A 25,134-nucleotide genomic window follows, 5' to 3' on the forward strand; every position below is an offset into this window, starting at 1 on the left:
GCCTCCAAGTCACTAATTTCTTCCTCTGTGATGTCATCATCAGAGGGGTTGGCTTTTTCAAACTCTGCCAACAGCTCCTGGAGCTGAATTTTGGTAGGTCTGGAGCCAATGGTTATTTTTTTGATATTACAGATGGAGGTAAGGTGTGGTGTCGAGTTCCACCACATTCATCTCTGTATCAGACATTATTTTGCTAAGAGTTGGAAGACTTTTTAAAGAATCTAAAACTGTTTCTAGAATCTAATTTCAAACTTTTAACAAACTTTTAAACTCTAAAAGACAATGCTAAACAGGGACTTAACACACAAGGCCCTAGCAGGACTTTTAAGAATTTAGAAAAATTTCAAATTGCAAAAATGAATTTCTAATGACAATTTTGGAATTTGTCGTGTGATCAGGTATTGGCTGAGTAGTCCAGCAAATGCAAAGTCTTGTACCCCACCGCTGATCCACCAAAGTAGGAAGTTGGCTCTGTATGTGCTATTTCAAAGTAAGGAATAGCATGCACAGAGTCCAAGGGTTCCCCTTAGAGGTAAAATAGTGGTAAAAATAGATAATACTAATGCTCTATTTTGTGGTAGTGTGGTCGAGCACTAGGCTTATCCAAGGAGTAGTGTTAAGCATTTGTTGTACATACACATAGACAATAAATGAGGTACACACACTCCGAGACAAATCCAGCCAATAGGTTTTGTTATAGAAAAATATATTTTCTTAGTTTATTTTAAGAACCACAGGTTCAAATTTTACATGCAATATCTCATTTGAAAGGTATTGCAGGTAAGTACTCTAGGAACTTTGAATCATTACTTTAGCATGTATACTTTTCACATAAAACACAATAAGTTGTTTTAAAAGTGGACACAGTGCAATTTTCACAGTTCCTGGGGGAGGTAAGTTATTGTTAGTTTCAACAGGTAAGTAAGGCACTTGCAGGTTTCAGTTTTTGGTCCAAGGTAGCCCACCGTTGGGGGTTCAGAGCAACCCCAAAGTTATCACACCAGCAGCTCAGGGCCGGTCAGGTGCAAAGGTCAAAGAGGTGCCCAAAACACATAGGCTATAATGGAGAGAAGGGGGAGCCTAGGGATTCCCTCTGCAGGCGTCGCTGTGGGGGCTCAGGGGGGACAACTTTGGTTACTCACAGTCGTAGAGTCGCCGGAGGGTCCTCCCTGAGTTGGTTGTTCTCCACCAGTCGAGTCGGGGTCGCCGGGTGCAGTGTTGCAAGTCTCACGCTTCTTGCGGGGAGTTGCAGGGGTCTTTAAATCTGCTCCTTGTAACAAAGTTGCAGTTCTTTTGGAGCAGTGCCGCTGTCCTCGGGAGTTTCTTGTCTTTTTCGAAGCAGGGCAGTCCTCGGAGGATTCAGAGGTCGCTGGTCCCTTGGAAAGCGTCGCTGGAGCAGGGTTCTTTGGAAGGCAGGAGACAGGCCGGTAAGTCTGGGGCCAAGGCAGTTGGTGTCTTCTGGTCTTCCTCTGCAGGGGTCTTTCAGCTCAGCAGTCCTTCTTCTTGTAGTTGCAGGAATCTAAAATCTTAGGTTCAGGGAAGCCCTTAAATACTAAATTTAAGGGCGTGTTTAGGTCTGGGGGGTTAGTAGCCAATGGCTACTAGCCCTGAGGGTGGGTACACCCTCTTTGTGCCTCCTCCCAAGGGGAGGGGGGTCACATCCCTAATCCTATTGGGGGAATCCTCCATCTGCAAGATGGAGGATTTCTAAAAGTTAGAGTCACCTCAGCTCAGGACACCTTAGGGGCTGTCCTGACTGGCCAGTGACTCCTCCTTGTTATTCTCATTATTTTCTCCGGCCTTGCCGCCAAAAGTGGGGGCCGGAGGGGGCGGGCAACTCCACTAGCTGGAGTGTCCTGCGGTGCTGTGACAAAGGGGTGAGCCTTTGAGGCTCACCGCCAGGTGTTACAGCCCCTGCCTGGGGGAGGTGTTAGCATCTCCACCCAGTGCAGGCTTTGTTACTGGCCTCAGAGTGACAAAGGCACTCTCCCCATGGGGCCAGCAACATGTCTCTAGTGTGGCAGGCTGCTGGAACCAGTCAGCCTACACAGATAGTCGGTTAAGTTTCAGGGGGCACCTCTAAGGTGCCCTCTGTGGTGTATTTTACAATAAAATGTACACTGGCATCAGTGTGCATTTATTGTGCTGAGAAGTTTGATCCCAAACTTCCCAGTTTTCAGTGTAGCCATTATGGTGCTGTGGAGTTCGTGTAAAACAGACTCCCAGACCATATACTCTTATGGCTACCCTGCACTTACAATGTCTAAGGTTTTGCTTAGACACTGTAGGGGCACAGTGCTCATGCACTGGTACCCTCACCTATGGTATAGTGCACCCTGCCTTAGGGCTGTAAGGCCTGCTAGAGGGGTGTCTTACCTATACTGCATAGGCAGTGAGAGGCTGGCATGGCACCCTGAGGGGAGTGCCATGTCGACTTACTCATTTTGTTCTCACTAGCACACACAAGCTGGTAAGCAGTGTGTCTGTGCTGAGTGAGAGGTCTCTAGGGTGGCATAATACATGCTGCAGCCCTTAGAGACCTTCCCTGGCATCAGGGCCCTTGGTACCAGAGGTACCAGTTACAAGGGAGTTATCTGGATGCCAGGGTGTGCCAATTGTGGAATCAAAAGTACAGGTTAGGGAAAGAACACTGGTGCTGGGGCCTGGTTAGCAGGCCTCAGCACACTTTCAATTCAAAACATAGCATCAGCAAAGGCAAAAAGTCAGGGGGTAACCATGCCAAGGAGGCATTTCCTTACAGGGCATACGAACTTCTTAAAGTAAAATTAGATTATAGTATCATCCATGGCAACCCGTCCAAACTTCAATATCTGACGGCCAAGGAGAATGGGGAAAAAAGGTAAGAATTTAATGCTAGCAATGAATACACACAAAACGCATTTCGCCAACCTTGGTTTCAGATTTGTTTTCAAATCTTTTGTTAAATACGAGGAACGAAAGAACCATGTAATTAAGGTGTCCATATATAGGCCCTCTCTGGCTCATTGAAGCTTGACAACCATGAAGCTTATCATATAAAAGAAAAATACTTTTTATATATTGTAGAACATGACATCAAAGGGGAAAGCGTAAAAGAAAAGAAGATTGAAAAATGTGTAGTTACATATTGGTGTATCACCTTTTAATCAAGTCATACATCAGTGCAGGTTAATTATGGTAAAGGTTAACTTTTGTAGAAAATAAATAAGTTAGTCTATAAAATAAGAGGAATAGATGGAAATCTTAGGCTTTGATTATATTGTGCACTGACATGGGGAATACCTTGCAATTTCTATATGATTTCACTCTGTGCAGACGCCACATCTTGCACCGTTTGTAACCAAATAGCAGCCCAGTCAAAATCAAGCCTTTGTGTTTGAAGGCATTAGTACACCTTGCAATATAGGCGTATGTCCAACAAAATCTTGAGTTTCAAGGTTTGCTCTGTTCCCCAAGTCACTATTGTGCCTGAAGACAAAGGCCCTCATTATGACCTTCTGACCGCTGGCGGCCGCCAATGCAACCGCACCCCCGCCGCGGTCATTATGAGATCCCCGCTGGGCCGGCAGACGGAAACCTGGTTTCCGCCCACCGCCCCGTGGGGATCTCGGCCGCAACATAGGAGCCGGCTTCAAATGGAGCCGGCGGTGTTGCGGCCGTGTGACGGGTGCAGTTGCACCCATCGCGCTTTTCACTGTCTGCATAGCAGACAGTGAAAAGCTGCATGGGGCCCTGTCAGGGGGCCCTTGCACTGCCCCGCGACTCCCCGTACCGCCAGCCTTTTCCTGGTGGTTCAAACCGCCAGGAAAAGGCTGGCGGTAGGGGGACTCGTAATCCCCTGGGCAGCGCTGCTAGCAGCACTGCCCTGGTGGATTACTACCGCCGGGCCATTGTGGCGGGAAACCGCCGGCCCCGGCGGTGCGACCGCGTCGTAATGATCAGGGAAGAACCGCCAGCCTGTTGGCGGTGCTTCCGTCATTTCAGCCCTGGCGGACTTGTACCGCCAGGGTTGTAATGACCCCCAAAGTTGTCTTCTACTTTCAAAATATACTTTTTCATTTCATTATTATTATCCTGGGCCAGACAGACCTATCCATATTGGGAGAGAGGAAGCTCACATTGAACTTTGTGATGCTTGTATATTTCATTCACGTTTGGCTTCATTTTGCTTAGTAGCTTTCACAGGTGTTTTACAGGTGTCAGTCACATAACTCTGTTTTCCAAGAGATTGATTTGAACTGAGGTCTTGCTGATCCGTCATGGTTAATGGGTCAGAGCAAGTGGTTTGGTTGGACCTCTTGGGCCAGGTTCATGCACCTTCAGTAGATGTAGCCAGGAAAAGTGTGCAACTACATGGAAGAGAAAAAAATAGCAAATGCATGTACTGTGCCAGAATACTCTCTTGGTGTACTACTAGGAAGCAGTTAAGATGGTATGGATGGATACTGCTGAAGTATGATGTTCTTTGGTGAGGATTACAGTAGCTACCTAAGACATTAGGTTTTCATTGTTTCATGCTTTTGTGAATAACTGAAGACCTGAAGTTCAAAGTCTGTCAAAGTTGTGCTCATCTGAAGTAAAAACGTTGTAAGTGAATTTACATGTAAATAATATTTTTTTTAAAGTAATTGTCATTTAATTTACAAGTCCACTAAATATGGAAGCAATTATTTTAAAGTGTATACTTAAACTGTTACTGGTTTTATTGTAGAAGATTAAACCAAGATGGCAGAAGCACATCAAGCAGTAGCCTTTCAGTTTACAGTGACTCCTGATGGCATCGACCTGCGCCTAAGTCATGAAGCTCTCAAGCAGATCTATCTCTCTGGCCTACATTCCTGGAAGAAGAAGTTCATCAGGTTCAAGGTACATGATGAATGTTTACACTAAACTAAGACCTGAGTGAGCTTATTAACCTGATCTTGAAGTGGTGATGGGCGTCGAAATCTTGCAGTGGAATGAATACACTTAATAAACGTTCCCTTAATGCAAATCTGTGAGTGACCACAGTTGATAATTTGATTGTGTGATGTCAGTAGAAAGGGTAAAAGTAAATGAAATTTGCTTTTGGAAAGTTCATTGGAGGTATTATCTGTGTATGGATGTGTAAGCCAAAGGATTTATTCAGTATTCCCCCTTTGTATTGGGTAGTCGACTGTCCATTGCTCAGCCAGAGAAAAGTGCATTCTCTGTATGCATCACAATACAGGTAGCCAATTAAAATCTGTACTTACGAGTGTTTATCTGCCTTTTTTTAGTGATAGAAGGACACAGAAGCTCTGCTCTTCCACTCTCCCTACATAAGTGTGTGGTATAGGTATGCTGGCCTTAAATGAGGAGTTGTAGGGTACATATTGTTGTAAGAGTGCTGTTGGCTGGCAGCACTTTGCCAACTGTTTGTCTCTGGCGTCATGTTGTGTGCATGAAGGTATAGGATTTAAAGGTTTTTGTCTGTCTGAGGATGGCTTTTGTTTTTGTGTGGAACAGTGGAGCGTGGTTGTAAGAAACTGGGTTATTGGTTGAGGAAGGGCGGGGTGAACCCTACTCAAGCAGCAACCTCAGTACTTGTCAGGGTGAAGTCATAAGCAAACCCTCAATTATTCTGTGCTCAACCGTTGGATCGGTTGTCACAGAGTAGTCAGGCTTATCTCAGAGGTAATGTGTAAAATAATTGTGCAACACTTCAAAAAGTATTAACGTCAAAACGCCACACAAGAAGGAGCCCACACCAAATTAGGAAAATAGCTCAACGTTTAATAAGTAAAACAGGACCAAAACTACAACAATCCAGTCAGTAAAACCATGTGGATATCTGGTTGTGCGACTAGGGCAAAGTTACACTTTTAGGCCGACCGGGATGGACTGCAGACCAGTGAGAGGGACCCAATTAGGCCCACTGAACAAGAGTACCTTAAATCCTAGTACGGATTGTTTCAAGGCCCCGCGACAAGGATGCATTGCGAGCCGAGGCAAAGGTCTGGATCAGAGATGTGATGCACAACTTCGGTTCCCAGGAGTTGTGAGGTTGCAATGCGAGGTCCTGCGTTGCTGTAGAGGAGGCTGTCGATGAGGGGAGCTTGCAATTCAAAGTCCTGCATCAAGGTTGTGTTGCACACCTACTGGTTCTGAAGAGACTGTGGCGTCATTGGGGCTGCTGTCAACGAGAGGCTTGTAATGCGAGGGCCTGCTTCTGGGATGCGTCTGTTCTGCTGGATCCACAGATTCTGTCAGAGCACTTTCAGGCCCACTTCTAAGGGTCCAGGACTGGGGTGGCACCACTTGGCAGGGTAGAACTCACAGTTGCAGAATCCAGGTGCTGGTTACAGGAGACTAGCCCTTGGGGTCACTGCAGCCTGCAATGGCAGCCCCCCACATGGACCCAAAGGCCATCTGAGAACACGAAGCTCTGTGTGACAAAGTAATGGAATGCTCTACCCTGGTCCCGCTCCAGATTATAGTGGAGAGTGTGGGCCTGTGCCTGCTTCTGTTTCAAAGTTGTTCCAGCAGCAGATCTTCTTCACAGTGAAAGTCATCAGGACAAATCAAAGAAAGGACACAAGAACCCCAAGTGGGTTTATGCTCTTTTCGGGCACTCTCACTCTCCAAAATATCCACAAGGGTTTCACTGTGCCTCTAAATTTTGATCCCCTTCCACTCAGAGCCGATTTCATTTATGATGCAAAGTTCCTGGGTCCGTCAGCGATGTCGCAGCAGGTGGAATCCTTTCGAGAGTCCATGCTGGTCATCTTTGGCATGCTTTCGACTCGGGTCCCAAGGATCTGATTGGCCTTCAGTCGGGTTATCACTGGTGGGCTTGCCCTCCCCTTTGTCTGTGCCCCTTGAACCTGATTTGGGTTCCATACTGGCCTCAGTGCCAGATATGTGCCAGGCACCAATATAGGTGCCAGCATCTCGAACCTTGATGCTAATGACTGAACGTGGACGGACACCTTGACCAAAGCCACCAGCACTGGAAGAGGAAACCCCACCCTTCATGGCACTCCACTCCAGATGTTGATGTTACACAACCAGTACTGAATTGTCACAGTTCCATTACAGCACAGCTGTACACACACTACATCAGCTTTTTGCCTCTGACTCCGACTACAGCCAGCCATATGTGGATGACAGTGGTGGGGAAAGGGAAGAGTTTGCTTGACCCTGTGATGAAGACAATTGGCACATGGATTTACAGGATTCCAGTGGGCTGGACACCTCATTCGATACTGGGTTGGTTTCCCCCTCCTGGACCAGCAACTGAAGAAAGTATGTCTTTTGCCACTGAGATAACAGGGGCTGCTAAGGTCTTTGACTGTCACCTTCCTACTATGGAGGTCAAAACAAATGTACAGACTGCTGTCCTGCAGCCTGGCTAGGCACCAACAGGACCTCTTTTGCCTTTCAATGTGGTCCTCACTGGCACGCTATTGGGCACTTGGTCTTAGCCATTCTCTGCGCCCTTCTCCGCCCCCCGCCCTCCGTCAACCAAGAAGTCTCCTGCTCCAGGTGACCAGATTTCTTAACTCAACACCCAGCCTCGTAAAGCAGGCACTCTCCAGCAGGGTGAGCCCTCACTCCTTCCCGACCACTCCTCCTGACAAAACATTTGGAAGTGAATGTTCTCCTCGACCAGCCTTGCTTTGAGGTCAGTCAGTTTAAGCTGTTCGCTTGGACTTGGACGCTACACTTTTGGGCATGGTTGGTGAGATCCTATCTGTGGCCCCCAAATTTGTCACCCGCTTGGGCCTAAACACCACAAATTGTCTAGGTAGGGATATGGCTGGTGCTTAGGATGATATCCACAGGCTTCTTCGGAGATGTCTGGGCGTTCTTAAGAGACTTGATTTTTGACAGCTTCTGCTTGTTTGGAGAAAAGTCTGAGTCAGCCCTAAAGTGTTTAAAGGAAAGCTGAGCAATGGCATGCTCATTGGGTCTTTCAGCTCTAGTCAAGCAATCCCCATATCAAATATGCCCCCTTTTGAGGGCCTGTGCCGGGTCCTTGGCATATAGACAGCATCACACCCCAGGTCCCGCACAATAAGCCTCCCAGCCCTTTTGAGATCAAGCTGCCCAACACTCAACAACCTCGCAATTAGGGACAGCATAGGTCTCAGTCCTCCACCAACAACCTTGAAACCCCTTTAGTGTGCCCTTAGTGGCATCCAGCCATCCAGTGGGAGGCTTGATCAGCTACTTTTTGAAAGTGTGGCTACACATTACGTCTGACAAATGGGTCCTACAGATTTTAATGGCGCTACATCTTGCCACTTCTTTTTGACCCACCACACATGCCACCTACACCGGAACACCATTTGCCTGTCTTACAATCAGAAGTGCAGTCTGTTTTGGCCTATGGAGACAGAGAGAGAGTACAGGTCTCAGAACTGGAGATAGGGTGTTGCTCCTGCTTTTCCTTGTGCTAAAGAAGGACAAAGGCCATCCCTCTGTCCTAGATCTTTGTCCTCTCAACACCTTGTGCAAAGAAAAATTCAAGATGCTCATCTTGGCTCAGATTCTTTCTGCCCTGGATCCTGGACCTGCACAACACTTATCTTCACAACCTCATTCTGGAGACCCACAAGCCCCACCTGCTTTTCAAGTTCTGCATGAAGCTCTCTGTACAAGGACCTTGGCAACCACACACCTACCCAAGCGCCTGGATACCCTCTCTGGTGGCATAACAAGGTGGGTCACAAGCCCTTTGTTTGTGGCAGCTACAGAGGCGGTGCTGTCACTGAAGGGAACTAGTTTTGCGGAAGATGTACACATTGTCCTTACTCTGATGAGAGAAAATGGCTGAAATGGACTGAGTTGTTGCCTTCTGATGTACACTGTGATGGGCGGAAGCAAAATGTGAATAACAATGCAACAGGTAAGTCCACGAAATGACTGACTGACTGAAAACCCCTTTCTGAATATATGCTTCTCTATTTATTTTTTAAGATTTATTTTCTGAAAATAACTAACACCAGATCTTAAAGTATCGCCCAGGTTCTGTAGCTGTGAAACAATAAAAGTAGCCCTTTAGCTACATTGTTGAACAAAAGTTAAAACATCCATGTATATCCCACTTGGTAGTGCAAGAGCAAAAGCAGCACAACAGCATGCCAAGACACGTACGTAAACCAGCCCAGTTATTAACTGTAGGCAATGAGTAGTCATCTTAAGGGTTGCTATTTGGCTTCAGGTGTTTTTTTTTTTTTTTTTTTAAATCTTTTTATTTTTTCAAACAATTCAGGGTATTCAGCCCATGTCAAGTACGCCAACATATGCCAAGAGTCTTGGGTCACAAATTCTCAATCATAACAAGAGCAAACGTATCACAGGAACAAATAACAATGGCATCTCCATCTGCAGCTGTTATTAAGAGAAACACATATATGTTCGAGTCCTCATATGGCATTTAGTATAATAGTCAACGTCTGTTGAGCAGATCTCATCTTGCACAAGTGTCTTTAGTCAATAATGACACATTACAGGATAACTAATGACATTTATCATATAGTAGTCTCTGCATAGGGCTAAGGGGGATAAACATGAAATATACTACAACAAAAAAAGAAAGAAAAACCTGCTTGGTGTACAGGAAGGGGGTCGTCGGGATCCTCAGCCATGTCTACTACTCAGTCTCTGGCCATGGCTTCAGGTGGTTTAACTTTAAGATTATCTGGCTGACTCTGTGGCAGATTACTATTTCAGCAGCGTTGTGACTAGATGATGGTCCGTGACTAGCCACTACTAAAACAGTCCTGTTATTGCAGACAGTTGGATAGTCATTGTAAGACTTGTTTCCCTTTCGGCCCGATGTCTATATAGTTTCCCTTGCGAAAAACATATGTCATTACCTAGCTGTACAGTTATTCATATTTGTTACTTTCAATGGCTGTTGGCCATCGCCTAACTTAGCACAACACCTAACCTTTGCTTTACCTTCAGAATGGAATTCTCACTGGTGTCTTTCCATCAAGTCCCTTCAGTTGGCTTATCGTGGTGGTTGGTGTGAGATCTGCAGAGTATGCCAAAATAGACCCTTCGTTTGGGCTAATCGACCACATAAATAATGCCCTTAGCACAACGTAAGTATGCTTGAATCCTGTCATGTCTATTGTTTGAATATGTGCTGTGAAGGATATTTGTGGGGGTGGGACTTTGTGGAAATGCATGGCCTTTGTAAATCTAAGATCCTTGAAAATAGAAGGATTTTGTTTTCGAAGAAAATGTTTTGCTTATACTTTTTGGCTTGTGTCATGGCACAACTTCTCCAATAAAATAAGAATGTACTTTGACTGGATCTGAATATACAAGTCCTATGGTTCGCACCTGTGAATAATGCTGCACACTTAGAAGGCCCACAACAGTCATTTGTTTTTTGCAGTTGAATTTGTCGGCGATACAAGAGGCCTCTGGTAGGCTTGATTGAGGCCTCATTCAAGCCCCCCTTCCTTTTTCCCAGTTGTTGTATGTTATGAATTGATAACTGCACAAGGGTTGGTCGCATACATCTCTAATTGTTAACATATTTTATGAGATTATGGAAGCCACAAAACATCTGCTGTGCATTTTATTTTACTTAAAGCAATAAAACCGCATTTTCATGATTCTATTGTGAACAATGTTTAAAAAAGTTACTCTATATATGTTAAGAATTTTTCAATTCCTAAAATGTCAGTACAACCACCTGCAACCTGTTATAAATATATAAAAGTGAATCCTGTTAAAGGTAATTCATTACATACTCAATCCAGTAATATAACAAGCATTTGCAATGCAGTGGGCCTCACATTTGCTTTAGTTAGAGCAATTGGCATTGTAAATTCATAACTGGACTTTTCGTGCCACATAGATTGGTCAACCCTTCCTCATAATTTGGTCTTTTCCTGCCACATAATTCCAGTGGCCCTGCATATATTCCTAAAGCTCTTTCATTTACCTTCTTCCTCTATTTGAATCCAATAATGAAAAGTTTGCCAATTAGCATCCTAATTTCAATTCACCATGGTAATTCCAATAGAATACCACTTTTGCCACCCCACCATCAGAGTTGCTGGCTGGCTAACACAATTCCCAAAATAAGACAGTCACAGAGGAGTCACAAGGGACTCTAGAAGGGTCACTGAAACATATCAAGAATGTTCAAACAGTTATAGTTTAATAAGGAGGTTAAGTTGGCCTGAATCATGGGCTTAATTGCAATAAGGAAAGATTAATAAAACATATACAATTATCATATAAACTCAGTAAAAACTGTTAGCAGAAATAAATGTTTAGCATTGGCCTGTAATGCTCAGAACAGCCCCCCAGAGGAAACCACAATGAAAATAGCATTTGTAAGAAACATGGTCATGTTACCATATAGTTAGCCCCTAGAGGGCATAACCACATGAAAAGAAAACGACTGAAAGTATTGCAGTGTAACCGTATATTTAGCCCCTAGAGGGCGTAGTGCTTTGCACGTTTTCAGAACTATCAGGCCTACTGCAATAATATTACAAACAAGACCCTCAAAACACAAACGACTCTTAGCTGTAAAACTAAAGTTCCAGCCATGAGACAGGTTAAAAAGACACTGAATGGAGAGAGGGGCTATTATTTTGGAGTCCCCACTAACCTAGTTTGGGGACCCAGAGATGATCTACACAGAAACAGCAGGTTGTGGTGAACGTTTTGAAGGTGGCCCCATTGTCCTCCACAGGCTGAGTTATGAGCAAAAATGTTTTGTAAAATGCCCTGCAAAGCATTATGGGATGACCAAGTGCTGCATATATTGCAGTATGTTGACTGTAATGCTCAGAAATGCCCCTAGAGGACACCACAATAAAAATTTAATCTGCAGAAACATGGTCATATAACCATATAATTAGCCCCTAGAGGGCATAATCACATGAAAATATAATGGTACAAAGTAATGTAGTGCAACCATGTATTCAGCTCGTAGAGGGCATAGTGTTTTACACATTCTCAGGCCTAGCAGACCTACTGAGCAACTAAGGCCCTTAGAACACAAACTATTCTAAACTGTAAAACAAATGTTGCAGCCATGAGAAAGCTTAAAAAGGGACTGAATGGTGGGTGGGGTTATTATGTTGGAGTCCCCACTAACCTAGTGTGGGAGCACAGAGATGACCTAAACAGAAAGAGTGATTCATGCTGAACGGTTTGGTGGTGGCCCCATTGTCCTAAGACCACCGCAGGCTGAGTTATTGGCAAACATGATTTGAAAAAGAATGCCTGCAAAGCATTTTGGGGCAACTTTTCCTGAGGGCAGTGACTATTGTAGTATTGGCTCACCCACTGTACCGGAAGAGCGACGTTGTGGATTTCTATGCTTTTTTAGTAAAGTTTTTATCAATTATAAGTGTTTTTGGGAAAGCTATCGAGTGTGAAGAGGAGAGCCAAAAGAAATGACTCTGATTAGGTAACTGTGTCTACAATGTGACCAGCACTCCAATACTGAAGATGAAGTTTGTGCTGTTTGTGCTGTGAGGGCCATGGCTGCCATGGAGCATGAAGGGGAGAAACAAAACAAAAAAAATAGTTAACCTATTATGAAGTATATAGGCAATCGTGCAATTATCCATGTAACAAGGTCAGTCTGCAAGGGGGTAACAAAACCACCCCAAGGCGGGACAAACATAAAGCAATTACCAATTACATAAAGGGATTTCTGAAAGGCAAGCCCACAAACAAGTGAAAGTGATAGGTGTGAGGTGGGAGTGGTTAAAAGCCCACAATACTTACAACAGGTCAGAGTGTGACCTAAAAAATCAGAAAGCCCCATTTAAAAGGGTTTCTATTTGACAGTAACAGTTGCAGACACAACAGATAATTGGCACTGAAATGTGGGAGCTGGCAAGAAGCCTGCTCACCGCTGCTTTGAATGCTTCTAAGACCTAGGTGGTTGGAAGTGTACAGGAGAGCTGTGCATAGGATTCTTCCCTAGTGATTGAATATGCTACAATAGTAAAGAGGTAGCTGGCATCATAAAAACCTAAAGTAGACTTTCGTTTCGCAAAGTGGTAGGTACTTGAGATGGAGTCCAGACTAATGTTGAAGAGATATGTACTAAGGTCAAAATTAATCCTGAGAATACAAGTGTTGATCCCGAGACCCAAGCATTGTGGCTTTACTCTTCCATGAATGATGACATTATTTGCCTTGGGAAAGGCCTAGCATGTGCTGTAACAGAGGAACACATTTACTCCACAGTTCTTGCTGGTTAGATAAAGCTCATCTGTCTGCTTGAACTCAAAGGACAGCTGACTTGTTGGATTCAGACTTTTCTCTCAAGTCAGGTTCCAAAGTTGTACAAATGTTTATTGAACCTCTCTGTGGAGAGACTGCGGTGCCTAAATCATAGGCTGGAACTCTGTGTGCATGAATGCAAATTAAGCCCAAGAAATCATCCTTTGAGGTCTACACTCAAAACAAAAAATGTCTCCTTTTGTAAAGTCTTTTAGGAGACCGACCAAACTGTTTCCAGTTAACTAATTGAGGAGTTATGGCCGTGGTCAGTTGGCAAAATGAGGAAGGAATCCAGTTTGTTGATTTCACATCATAGCCACAGTGAAAAAGACCTTGTTGAGACTGTCATGTGTCGCAGTGTATGAAAAAAAGTTGTGCAAGGCTTCCCATAATTTGCCTAAACACACAAATTTGTCACGAGCCAAAGCTGCACCATATTCTGCCATTGCCAGTCTCAGCCATTCACTCTTTCCTCTCACATATTCTCTATTTTTGTTTCTAAATGACTGTCATCTAGTTGTTATCTATCAGTTAGAATGCATGATTTGGCTAGATAGTTCAAACAAAATAGCCAGTGCCCGGGCATGTACAAGCAATTCTGGTAAAATGAATGTTTGAGCTTTGGACAGAACTTGGCACCCATCATCGACACAGCTCACAAATGTGCCTTGCAGTGATGTATTCCTTTTTAATAGGTATGTGTAAAGAAATGGCTCCCTGTTGCAGTTACCCCCCACTTTTTGCCTGATACTGATGCTGACTTGACTGAGAAGTGTGCTGGGACCCTGCTAACCAGGCCCCAGCACCAGTGTTCCTTCACCTAAAATGTACCATTGTATCCACAATTGGCACACCCTGGCATTCAGATAAGTCCCTTGTAACTGGTACTTCTAGTACCAAGGGCCCTGATGCCAAGAAAGGTCTCTAAGGGCTGCAGCATGTCTTATGCCACCCTAGAGACCCCTCACTCAGCACAGACACACTGCTTACAAGCCTGTGTGTGCTGGTGAGAACAAAATGAGTAAGTCGACATGGCACTCCCCTCAGGGTGCCATGCCAGCCTCTCACTGCCTATGCAGTATAGGTAAGACACCCCTCTAGCAGGCCTTACAGCCCTAAGGCAGGGTGCACTATACCATAGGTGAGGGTACCAGTGCATGAGCACTGTGCCCCTACTGTGTCTAAGCAAAACCTTAGACATTGTAAGTGCAGGGTAGCCATAAGAGTATATGGTCTGGGAGTCTGTTTTACACGAACTCCACAGCACCATAATGGCTACACTGAAAACTGGGAAGTTTGGTATCAAACTTCTCAGCACAATAAATGCACACTGATGCCAGTGTACATTTTATTGTAAAATACACCCCAGAGGGCACCTTAGAGGTGCCCCCTGAAACTTAACCGACTATCTGTGTAGGCTGACTAGTTTTAGCAGCCTGCCACCAACCGAGACATGTTGCTGGCCCCATGGGGAGAGTGCCTTTGTCACTCTGAGGCCAGTAACAAAGCCTGCACTGGGTGGGGATGCTAACACCTCCCCCAGGCAGGAATTGTCACACCTGGCGGTGAGCCTCAAAGGCTCACCTCCTTTGTGCCAACCCAGCAGGACACTCCAGCTAGTGGAGTTGCCCGCCCCCTCCAGCCAGGCCCCACTTTTGGCGGCAAGGCCGGAGAAAATAATGAGAAAAACAAGGAGGAGTCACTGGCCAGTCAGGACAGCCCCTAAGGTGTCCTGAGCTGAGGTGACTCTGACTTTTAGAAATCCTCCATCTTGCAGATGGAGGATTCCCCCAATAGGATTAGGGATGTGACCCCCTCCCCTCGGGAGGAGGCACAAAGAGGGTGTACCCACCCTCAGGGCTAGTAGCCATTGGCTACTAACCCCCCAGACCTAAACACGCCCTTAAATTTAGTATTTAAGGGCTCTCCCTGAACCTAGAAATTAGATTCCTGCAACTACAAGAAGAAGGACTGCCTAGCTGAAAAACCCCTGCAGAGGAAGACCAGAAGACGACAACTGCCTTGGCTCCAGAAACTCACCGGCCTGTCTCCTGCCTTCCAAAGATCCTGCTCCAGCGACGCCTTCCAAAGGGACCAGCGACCTCGACATCCTCTGAGGACTGCCCCTGCTTCGAAAAGACAAGAAACTCCCGAGGACAGCGGACCTGCTCCAAGAAAAGCTGCAACTTTGTTTCCAGCAGCTTTAAAGAACCCTGCAAGCTCCCCGCAAGAAGCGTGAGACTTGCAACACTGCACCCGGCGACCCCGACTCGGCTGGTGGCGATCCAACACCTCAGGAGGGACCCCAGGACTACTCTGATACTGTGAGTACCAAAACCTGTCCCCCCTGAACCCCCACAGCGCCGCCTGCAGAGGGAATCCCGAGGCTTCCCCTGACCGCGACTCTTTGAATCCTAAGTCCTGACACCTGGGAGAGACCCTGCACCCGCAGCCCCCAGGACCTGAAGGACCGGACTTTCACTGGAGAAGTGACCCCCAGGAGTCCCTCTCCCTTGCCCAAGTGGAGGTTTCCCCGAGGAATCCCCCCCTTGCCTGCCTGCAGCGCTGAAGAGATCCCGAGATCTCTCATAGACTAACATTGCAAACCCGACGCTTGTTTCTACACTGCACCCGGCCGCCCCCGCGCTGCTGAGGGTGAAATTTCTGTGTGGACTTGTGTCCCCCCCGGTGCCCTACAAAACCCCCCTGGTCTGCCCTCCGAAGACGCGGGTACTTACCTGCAAGCAGACCGGAACCGGGGCACCCCCTTCTCTCCATTCTAGCCTATGTGTTTTGGGCACCACTTTGAACTCTGCACCTGACCGGCCCTGAGCTGCTGGGGTGGTGACTTTGGGGTTGCTCTGAACCCCCAACGGTGGGCTACCTTGGACCAAGAACTAAGCCCTGTAAGTGTCTTACTTACCTGGTTAACCTAACAAATACTTACCTCCCCTAGGAACTGTGAAAATTGCACTGTGTCCACTTTTAAAACAGCTATTTGTGAATAACTTGAAAAGTATACATGCAATTTTGATGATTTGAAGTTCCTAAAGTACTTACCTGCAATACCTTTCGAATGAGATATTACATGTAGAATTTGAACCTGTGGTTCTTAAAATAAACTAAGAAAATATATTTTTCTATATAAAAACCTATTGGCTGGATTTGTCTCTGAGTGTGTGTACCTCATTTATTGTCTATGTGTATGTACAACAAATGCTTAACACTACTCCTTGGATAAGCCTACTGCTCGACCACACTACCACAAAATAGAGCATTAGTATTATCTATTTTTTACCACTATTTTACCTCTAAGGGGAACCCTTGGACTCTGTGCATGCTATTCCTTACTTTGAAATAGCACATACAGAGCCAACTTCCTACATTGGTGGATCAGCGGTGGGGTACAAGACTTTGCATTTGCTGGACTACTCAGCCAATACCTGATCACACGACAAATTCCAAAATTGTCATTAAAAATTCATTTTTGCAATTTGAAATTTTTCTAAATTCTTAAAAGTCCTGCTAGGGCCTTGTGTGTTAAGTCCCTGTTTAGCATTGTCTTTTAGAGTTTAAAAGTTTGTTAAAGGTTTGAAATTAGATTCTAGAAACAGTTTTAGATTCTTTAAAAAGTCTTCCAACTTTTAGCAAAATAATGTCTGATACAGAGATGAATGTGGTGGAACTCGACACCACACCTTACCTCCATCTTAAGATGAGGGAGCTAAGGTCTCTCTGTAATATAAAGAAAATAACCATTGGCTCCAGACCTACCAAAATTCAGCTCCAGGAGCTGTTGGCAGAGTTTGAAAAAGCCAACCCCTCTGAGGATGACTTCACAGAGGAAGAAATTAGTGACTTGGAGGGCAATTCCCCCCTTCCAGTCCTAAATAGGGAGACCAGGGCCTCTCAAGCCCTGTCTCCAAAAATGATAGTCAGAAATGTTGCTTCCCTCACAGGAGGGTCCAGCATTTCTGAAATCACTGAGGATGCTCTCAGTGAGGATGACCCCCTGTTAGCCAGGATGGTCAAAAGATTGGCTTTGGAAAAGCAGCTCCTAGCCATAGAAAGGGAAAGAAAAGAGATGGGCCTAGGTCCCATCGATGGTGGCAGCAACTTAAATAGGGTCAGAGATTCTCCTGACATCCTAAAAATCCCCAAAGGGATTGTAACAAAATATGAAGATGGTGATGACATCACCAAATGGTTCACAGCTTTTGAGAGGGCTTGTGTAACCAGAAAAGTAAACAGATCTCACTGGGGTGCTCTCCTTTGGGAAATTTTCACTGGAAAGTGTAGGGATAGACTCCTCACACTCTCTGGAAAAGATGCAGAATCTTATGACCTCATGAAGGGTACCCTGATTGAGGGCTTTGGATTCTCCACTGAGGAGTATAGAATTAGATTCAGGGGGGCTCAAAAATCCTCGAGCCAGACCTGGGTTGACTTTGTAGACTACTCAGTAAAAACACTAGATGGTTGGTTAACTGGAAATGAAGTGTGTGACTATGTTGGGCTTTATAATTTGTTTATGAAAGAACACATTTTAAGTAACTGCTTCAATGAAAAGTTGCATCAGTATCTGGTAGACCTAGGTCCAATTTCTCCCCAAGAATTGGGAAAGAAGGCAGACCACTGGGTCAAGACTAGGGTAACCAAAACTTCCACTGGGGGTGACCAAAAGAAAGGGGTTACAAAAACTCCCCTGGAGAAAGTGGGTGACACTAGAAACAAAGAAAAAGAGTCCTCTGTAGGCCCCCAAAAACCAGAACAGGTGGGTGGGCCCCAAGACACAACCCAAAACAAAGGTGGGTACCAGGGTAAGAACTGGGATGCCACTAAGGCATGGTGCCACAACTGTAAACAGTCTGGGCACCACACCAAGGACACTTCTTGTCCCAAAAACAAACCCCAGAACAAAATTCCAGGGGTAACCAGTGTAGCCATGGGAGATGACTCCTCAGATGAGGAGGTCTTCATAGCCTTCAACTGGAAACAGGGCCCAACAGGTGAGTTGGAGATTCCAGAGGGAAGTAGACACTTCCACCACCTACTGGTGAATGGAATCCCAACCACTGCCCTGAGAGACACTTGTGCCAGTCACACTATTGTGCATGACAGGCTGGTGCTCTCAAACCAGTACATCCCAGGTGAGACTGCCAGGGTAAGAGTTAGCCTAGACAGGGTCACTAAGAGGCCTGTGGCTTTAGTACCCATAGAAGTGGGTGGCACTCTTAGCTGGAGAAGGGTAGTAGTCAGTACAGACCTCCCCCTTGATTGTCTCCTTGGAAATGACTACCCAGAGGTTAGTCAGAGCCCAAGAGAGGAACTGGTCCAGTGCCAGTCCTCTCCCAAGGATTCTGGAAGTCCTGCCTCTGCAGTAAATGCAAGCAGGCCCCAGAAGAAGAAGAAAAGAAAACAGAGTAGGAAGGGTGGACAACCTTTAGCCAAGGTTACAGCAAGCCAAGGAGATTCTGCTCCAGTAGGGGAGAACTCCAAAAATGGCCCTGATAAAGTCCAACCTGACCCACAAGAAGTCCTGGCTAGTCAGGCAACTGTTAAACCTGAGTGGGTGGCTCCTCAGCTAACAGAAGAAAGAGTGGAAGAAGGGTGTTTACTACAAGATGTGGTAACCCCCCACTCTAATACAGCAGACAGGCAACCTGAACCCAAAGAGGCCTGTAACTTAGCCCCTTCCCTTTTAGGTGAAGAGCTAAAGGTGTGGTTCTGGGCACTGACAGCTGTCAGTGGCCTCTGCTGGGTGTTAGCCTTTATGGCTGCACTATCCTTAGCCTGGTGGTCTGACCCCATGCCAAATAGCAAGTTAGGCCCCCTGACCCTATTGGTCATGGTGGGGTTACTCCAGCTCTGGGTAACCTCTCTGGGTAAGCTAGGGGTAACCCTGGCCAAGATAAGGTTAGCAGAGGTGGATACCTCTAAGACCAAAATAGAAAGAATGGGTGGAGACATTGAAGAGGCAGACAAGAGGCAATTCAGACTAGGTCCTATCACTGTGGAAGTAGGTCAGTTCCCCAAAGGGAATGACCTGAACAGAAGGATGTAAGGCAGAGTAGGCCCTGCAACTAACCAGCCTATTTCTCCTACTCTTCCTCGCCTGACAGACTAGGAAGACTCTCCCAGCTTGGGCTGAGTCTCCTGGCCTGTGGGCTGGGGGGGGCTTGTGTAAAGAAATGGCTCCCTGTTGCAGTTACCCCCCACTTTTTGCCTGATACTGATGCTGACTTGACTGAGAAGTGTGCTGGGACCCTGCTAACCAGGCCCCAGCACCAGTGTTCCTTCACCTAAAATGTACCATTGTATCCACAATTGGCACACCCTGGCATTCAGATAAGTCCCTTGTAACTGGTACTTCTAGTACCAAGGGCCCTGATGCCAAGAAAGGTCTCTAAGGGCTGCAGCATGTCTTATGCCACCCTAGAGACCCCTCACTCAGCACAGACACACTGCTTACAAGCCTGTGTGTGCTGGTGAGAACAAAATGAGTAAGTCGACATGGCACTCCCCTCAGGGTGCCATGCCAGCCTCTCACTGCCTATGCAGTATAGGTAAGACACCCCTCTAGCAGGCCTTACAGCCCTAAGGCAGGGTGCACTATACCATAGGTGAGGGTACCAGTGCATGAGCACTGTGCCCCTACTGTGTCTAAGCAAAACCTTAGACATTGTAAGTGCAGGGTAGCCATAAGAGTATATGGTCTGGGAGTCTGTTTTACACGAACTCCACAGCACCATAATGGCTACACTGAAAACTGGGAAGTTTGGTATCAAACTTCTCAGCACAATAAATGCACACTGATGCCAGTGTACATTTTATTGTAAAATACACCCCAGAGGGCACCTTAGAGGTGCCCCCTGAAACTTAACCGACTATCTGTGTAGGCTGACTAGTTTTAGCAGCCTGCCACCAACCGAGACATGTTGCTGGCCCCATGGGGAGAGTGCCTTTGTCACTCTGAGGCCAGTAACAAAGCCTGCACTGGGTGGGGATGCTAACACCTCCCCCAGGCAGGAATTGTCACACCTGGCGGTGAGCCTCAAAGGCTCACCTCCTTTGTGCCAACCCAGCAGGACACTCCAGCTAGTGGAGTTGCCCGCCCCCTCCAGCCAGGCCCCACTTTTGGCGGCAAGGCCGGAGAAAATAATGAGAAAAACAAGGAGGAGTCACTGGCCAGTCAGGACAGCCCCTAAGGTGTCCTGAGCTGAGGTGACTCTGACTTTTAGAAATCCTCCATCTTGCAGATGGAGGATTCCCCCAATAGGATTAGGGATGTGACCCCCTCCCCTCGGGAGGAGGCACAAAGAGGGTGTACCCACCCTCAGGGCTAGTAGCCATTGGCTACTAACCCCCCAGACCTAAACACGCCCTTAAATTTAGTATTTAAGGGCTCTCCCTGAACCTAGAAATTAGATTCCTGCAACTACAAGAAGAAGGACTGCCTAGCTGAAAAACCCCTGCAGAGGAAGACCAGAAGACGACAACTGCCTTGGCTCCAGAAACTCACCGGCCTGTCTCCTGCCTTCCAAAGATCCTGCTCCAGCGACGCCTTCCAAAGGGACCAGCGACCTCGACATCCTCTGAGGACTGCCCCTGCTTCGAAAAGACAAGAAACTCCCGAGGACAGCGGACCTGCTCCAAGAAAAGCTGCAACTTTGTTTCCAGCAGCTTTAAAGAACCCTGCAAGCTCCCCGCAAGAAGCGTGAGACTTGCAACACTGCACCCGGCGACCCCGACTCGGCTGGTGGCGATCCAACACCTCAGGAGGGACCCCAGGACTACTCTGATACTGTGAGTACCAAAACCTGTCCCCCCTGAACCCCCACAGCGCCGCCTGCAGAGGGAATCCCGAGGCTTCCCCTGACCGCGACTCTTTGAATCCTAAGTCCTGACACCTGGGAGAGACCCTGCACCCGCAGCCCCCAGGACCTGAAGGACCGGACTTTCACTGGAGAAGTGACCCCCAGGAGTCCCTCTCCCTTGCCCAAGTGGAGGTTTCCCCGAGGAATCCCCCCCTTGCCTGCCTGCAGCGCTGAAGAGATCCCGAGATCTCTCATAGACTAACATTGCAAACCCGACGCTTGTTTCTACACTGCACCCGGCCGCCCCCGCGCTGCTGAGGGTGAAATTTCTGTGTGGACTTGTGTCCCCCCCGGTGCCCTACAAAACCCCCCTGGTCTGCCCTCCGAAGACGCGGGTACTTACCTGCAAGCAGACCGGAACCGGGGCACCCCCTTCTCTCCATTCTAGCCTATGTGTTTTGGGCACCACTTTGAACTCTGCACCTGACCGGCCCTGAGCTGCTGGGGTGGTGACTTTGGGGTTGCTCTGAACCCCCAACGGTGGGCTACCTTGGACCAAGAACTAAGCCCTGTAAGTGTCTTACTTACCTGGTTAACCTAACAAATACTTACCTCCCCTAGGAACTGTGAAAATTGCACTGTGTCCACTTTTAAAACAGCTATTTGTGAATAACTTGAAAAGTATACATGCAATTTTGATGATTTGAAGTTCCTAAAGTACTTACCTGCAATACCTTTCGAATGAGATATTACATGTAGAATTTGAACCTGTGGTTCTTAAAATAAACTAAGAAAATATATTTTTCTATATAAAAACCTATTGGCTGGATTTGTCTCTGAGTGTGTGTACCTCATTTATTGTCTATGTGTATGTACAACAAATGCTTAACACTACTCCTTGGATAAGCCTACTGCTCGACCACACTACCACAAAATAGAGCATTAGTATTATCTATTTTTTACCACTATTTTACCTCTAAGGGGAACCCTTGGACTCTGTGCATGCTATTCCTTACTTTGAAATAGCACATACAGAGCCAACTTCCTACAGTATGTCTAGCCAGTTCCAATGGAATGGAATGGCTAGGTTTAAATCTGCACCAATTAGTCACAATGGCTTATGGACAAAATAGAAAAACAAAACATTTACACTAGACGCAAGAAAAAACACTGCAGATACAAGCTATAAACATAATGTACCAGATTGTGACAGGCATTCCAAGAACTCTTAAGTTGGAACAAACTAAGTCAAACTAACAAATATCCCAGACAGGAGAGTCCTCTTGAGAATTAATATGTAATCAGAGAACATCGGCTACTTGCCACAAATGATTTTCTGGGAATGATGAGGCCAGCACAGGAGTTTAGACCAACAGTGACTATTAGATAGATCAGAGTAATGGGGGGCGGAGCGAACCGCTGAAGATGGCAGCGGGGTAGAGGAGCAGCTCCGGACCGGCCTGCTGTGAATCCTGCCGATCCGGGCGCTTCCTCGGGCTTCAACAGCTCTGGACCTCACGGCACGTGACCAGGGAATGGGGCAGCCGCGGGACGGAGGGTGACGGCCCACAGTGGAGCGAGGCGGCAGAGCTGCCGGCGGGGTGAGTGGAGACGGCGCAGCCACACAAAATGGTGGGCGTGCACTGTCTCTGAGAAGCTAGCGGTGTAGGCCGGCTGCTGCTGGGGAGCAGATTGCGGCGGCGCACCGAGCGCTGGCGTGCACAGACACTGAAGAGGCCCCAGGCCCTAGTGGGGCAAAGGTTGGATCATGCAGTCAAGAGGAGGATAAGGACCGACAGGGCTTCGACCCCCCCCCCCCCCCCACACCTACCCCCTACCTGGCCTGGCATAGACGTGGAGGGGCGAATGGCACCTGGTGTGGAGCTAACAGACCCTCATGGCACAAAAGGTGAGCTGTTACACCGTGATGGGGCAGAACCGTGAGGTGGGACCTGGGCGGAGGGGCCTGCGCCGGTGAGAGTGGTGGGTCTGGCCTTTTTATAAACTGCCTGGGTGCGGCCCATAGCGACTGCAAGGAGGGAAGGGTGGAGCGCATACAACACCTGGGGGGTAACTCTGGTCGTCGGTGGCCCGGCGTCTTTGAAAACTTGCTGTGAAGCACCGAACCCCGAGCGCCCCCCCCGGACCCTTACCTGGCTACCATGACCAAGTGGACCTGATGGGGAAACAACGCCCTAGGCTGCTGGAATTGCGGGCAGCGAGCCCGGACGCCGATAGTGGGACCACAGCGCCAATCCCACAACGAGCACTCCAACCACTCCAGGTGCAAGATACCCTACAGAAGATCCTGGAGGCATTTGAGGACTCTAAGAACACCCTCAGACAAGAAATGGGATAAGTGTCAGCGGAACTGGGCCTTCTAAGAACGGACCACCGAAAACTGGTGGAGAGAGTGGACAATGCAGAGGAAGGGCTGACTGAAATGGGCACATCCCACTGGGCGCAACTGTAGGAAAGTACCATCTTGCCTGGCATGTTACCCCCATTTTTCACTGTATATATGTTGTTTTAGTTGTATGTGTCACTGGGACCCTGGTAACCCAGGGCCCCAGTGCTCATAAGTGTGCCTGGATGTGTTACCTGTGTAGTGACTAACTGTCTCACTGAGGCTCTGCTAATCAGAACCTCAGTGGTTATGCTCTCTCATTTCTTTCCAAATTGTCACTGACAGGCTAGTGACCATTTTTACCAATTTACATTGGCTTACTGGAACACCCTTATAATTCCCTAGTATATGGTACTGAGGTACCCAGGGTATTAGGGTTCCAGGAGATCCCTATGGGCTGCAGCATTTCTTTTGCCACCCATAGGGAGCTCTGACAATTCTTACACAGGCCTGCCACTGCAGCCTGAGTGAAATAACGTCCACGTTATTTCACAACCATTTTACACTGCACTTAAGTAACTTATAAGTCACCTATATGTCTAACCTTTACCTAGTAAAGGTTAGGTGCAAAGTTACTTAGTGTGAGGGCACCCTGGCACTAGCCAAGGTGCCCCCACATTGTTCAGAGCCAATTCCCTGAACTTTGTGAGTGCGGGGACACCATTACACACGTGCACTACATATAGGTCACTACCTATATGTAGCTTCACCATGGTAACTCCGAATATGGCCATGTAACATGTCTATGATCATGGAATTGCCCCCTCTATGCCATCCTGGCATTGTTGGTACAATTCCATGATCCCAGTGGTCTGTAGCACAGACCCTGGTACTGCCAGACTGCCCTTCCTGGGGTTTCACTGCAGCTGCTGCTGCTGCCAACCCCTCAGACAGGCAGCTGCCCTCCTGGGGTCCAGCCAGGCCTGGCCCAGGATGGCAGAACAAAGAACTTCCTCTGAGAGAGGGTGTGACACCCTCTCCCTTTGGAAAATGGTGTGAAGGCAGGGGAGGAGTAGCCTCCCCCAGCCTCTGGAAATGCTTTGTTGGGCACAGATGTGCCCAATTCTGCATAAGCCAGTCTACACCGGTTCAGGGACCCCTTAGCCCCTGCTCTGGCGCGAAACTGGACAAAGGAAAGGGGAGTGACCACTCCCCTGACCTGCACCTCCCCTGGGAGGTGTCCAGAGCTCCTCCAGTGTGCTCCAGACCTCTGCCATCTTGGAAACAGAGGTGCTGCTGGCACACTGGACTGCTCTGAGTGGCCAGTGCCACCAGGTGACGTCAGAGACTCCTGCTGATAGGCTCCTTCAGGTGTTAGTAGCCTTTCCTCTCTCCTAGGTAGCCAAACCCTCTTTTCTGGCTATTTAGGGTCTCTGTCTCTGGGGAAACTTTAGATAACGAATGCATGAGCTCAGCCGAGTTCCTCTGCATCTCCCTCTTCACCTTCTGCTAAGGAATCGACCGCTGACCGCGCTGGAAGCCTGCAAACCTGCAACATAGTAGCAAAGACGACTACTGCAACTCTGTAACGCTGATCCTGCTGCCTTCTCGACTGTTTTCCTGCTTGTGCATGCTGTGGGGGTAGCCTGCCTCCTCTCTGCACCAGAAGCTCCGAAGAAATCTCCCGTGGGTCGACGGAATCTTCCCCCTGCAACCGCAGGCACCAAA

The 25,134-nt window shown here is 47.3% G+C and overlaps 1 protein-coding gene across 3 annotated transcripts in view; it reads left to right on the forward strand.

The window, feature by feature from the left end:
- Positions 1–25,134, forward strand: part of CPT1A (carnitine palmitoyltransferase 1A) — a 522,885-nt gene that overhangs the window by 26,328 nt on the left and 471,423 nt on the right. For all 3 annotated transcript variants that reach the window (XM_069223030.1, XM_069223032.1, XM_069223031.1), the window contains exons 2-3: positions 4,712–4,866; positions 9,937–10,076. In XM_069223030.1, coding sequence (XP_069079131.1) covers positions 4,726–4,866; positions 9,937–10,076 — 281 coding nt within the window. In that variant the 5' untranslated portion in view covers positions 4,712–4,725. The remainder of the gene's footprint in view (positions 1–4,711; positions 4,867–9,936; positions 10,077–25,134) is intronic.

The sequence above is a fragment of the Pleurodeles waltl genome, chromosome 3_1 (assembly GCF_031143425.1).
Source record: "Pleurodeles waltl isolate 20211129_DDA chromosome 3_1, aPleWal1.hap1.20221129, whole genome shotgun sequence".
NCBI lineage: Eukaryota > Metazoa > Chordata > Amphibia > Caudata > Salamandridae > Pleurodeles > Pleurodeles waltl.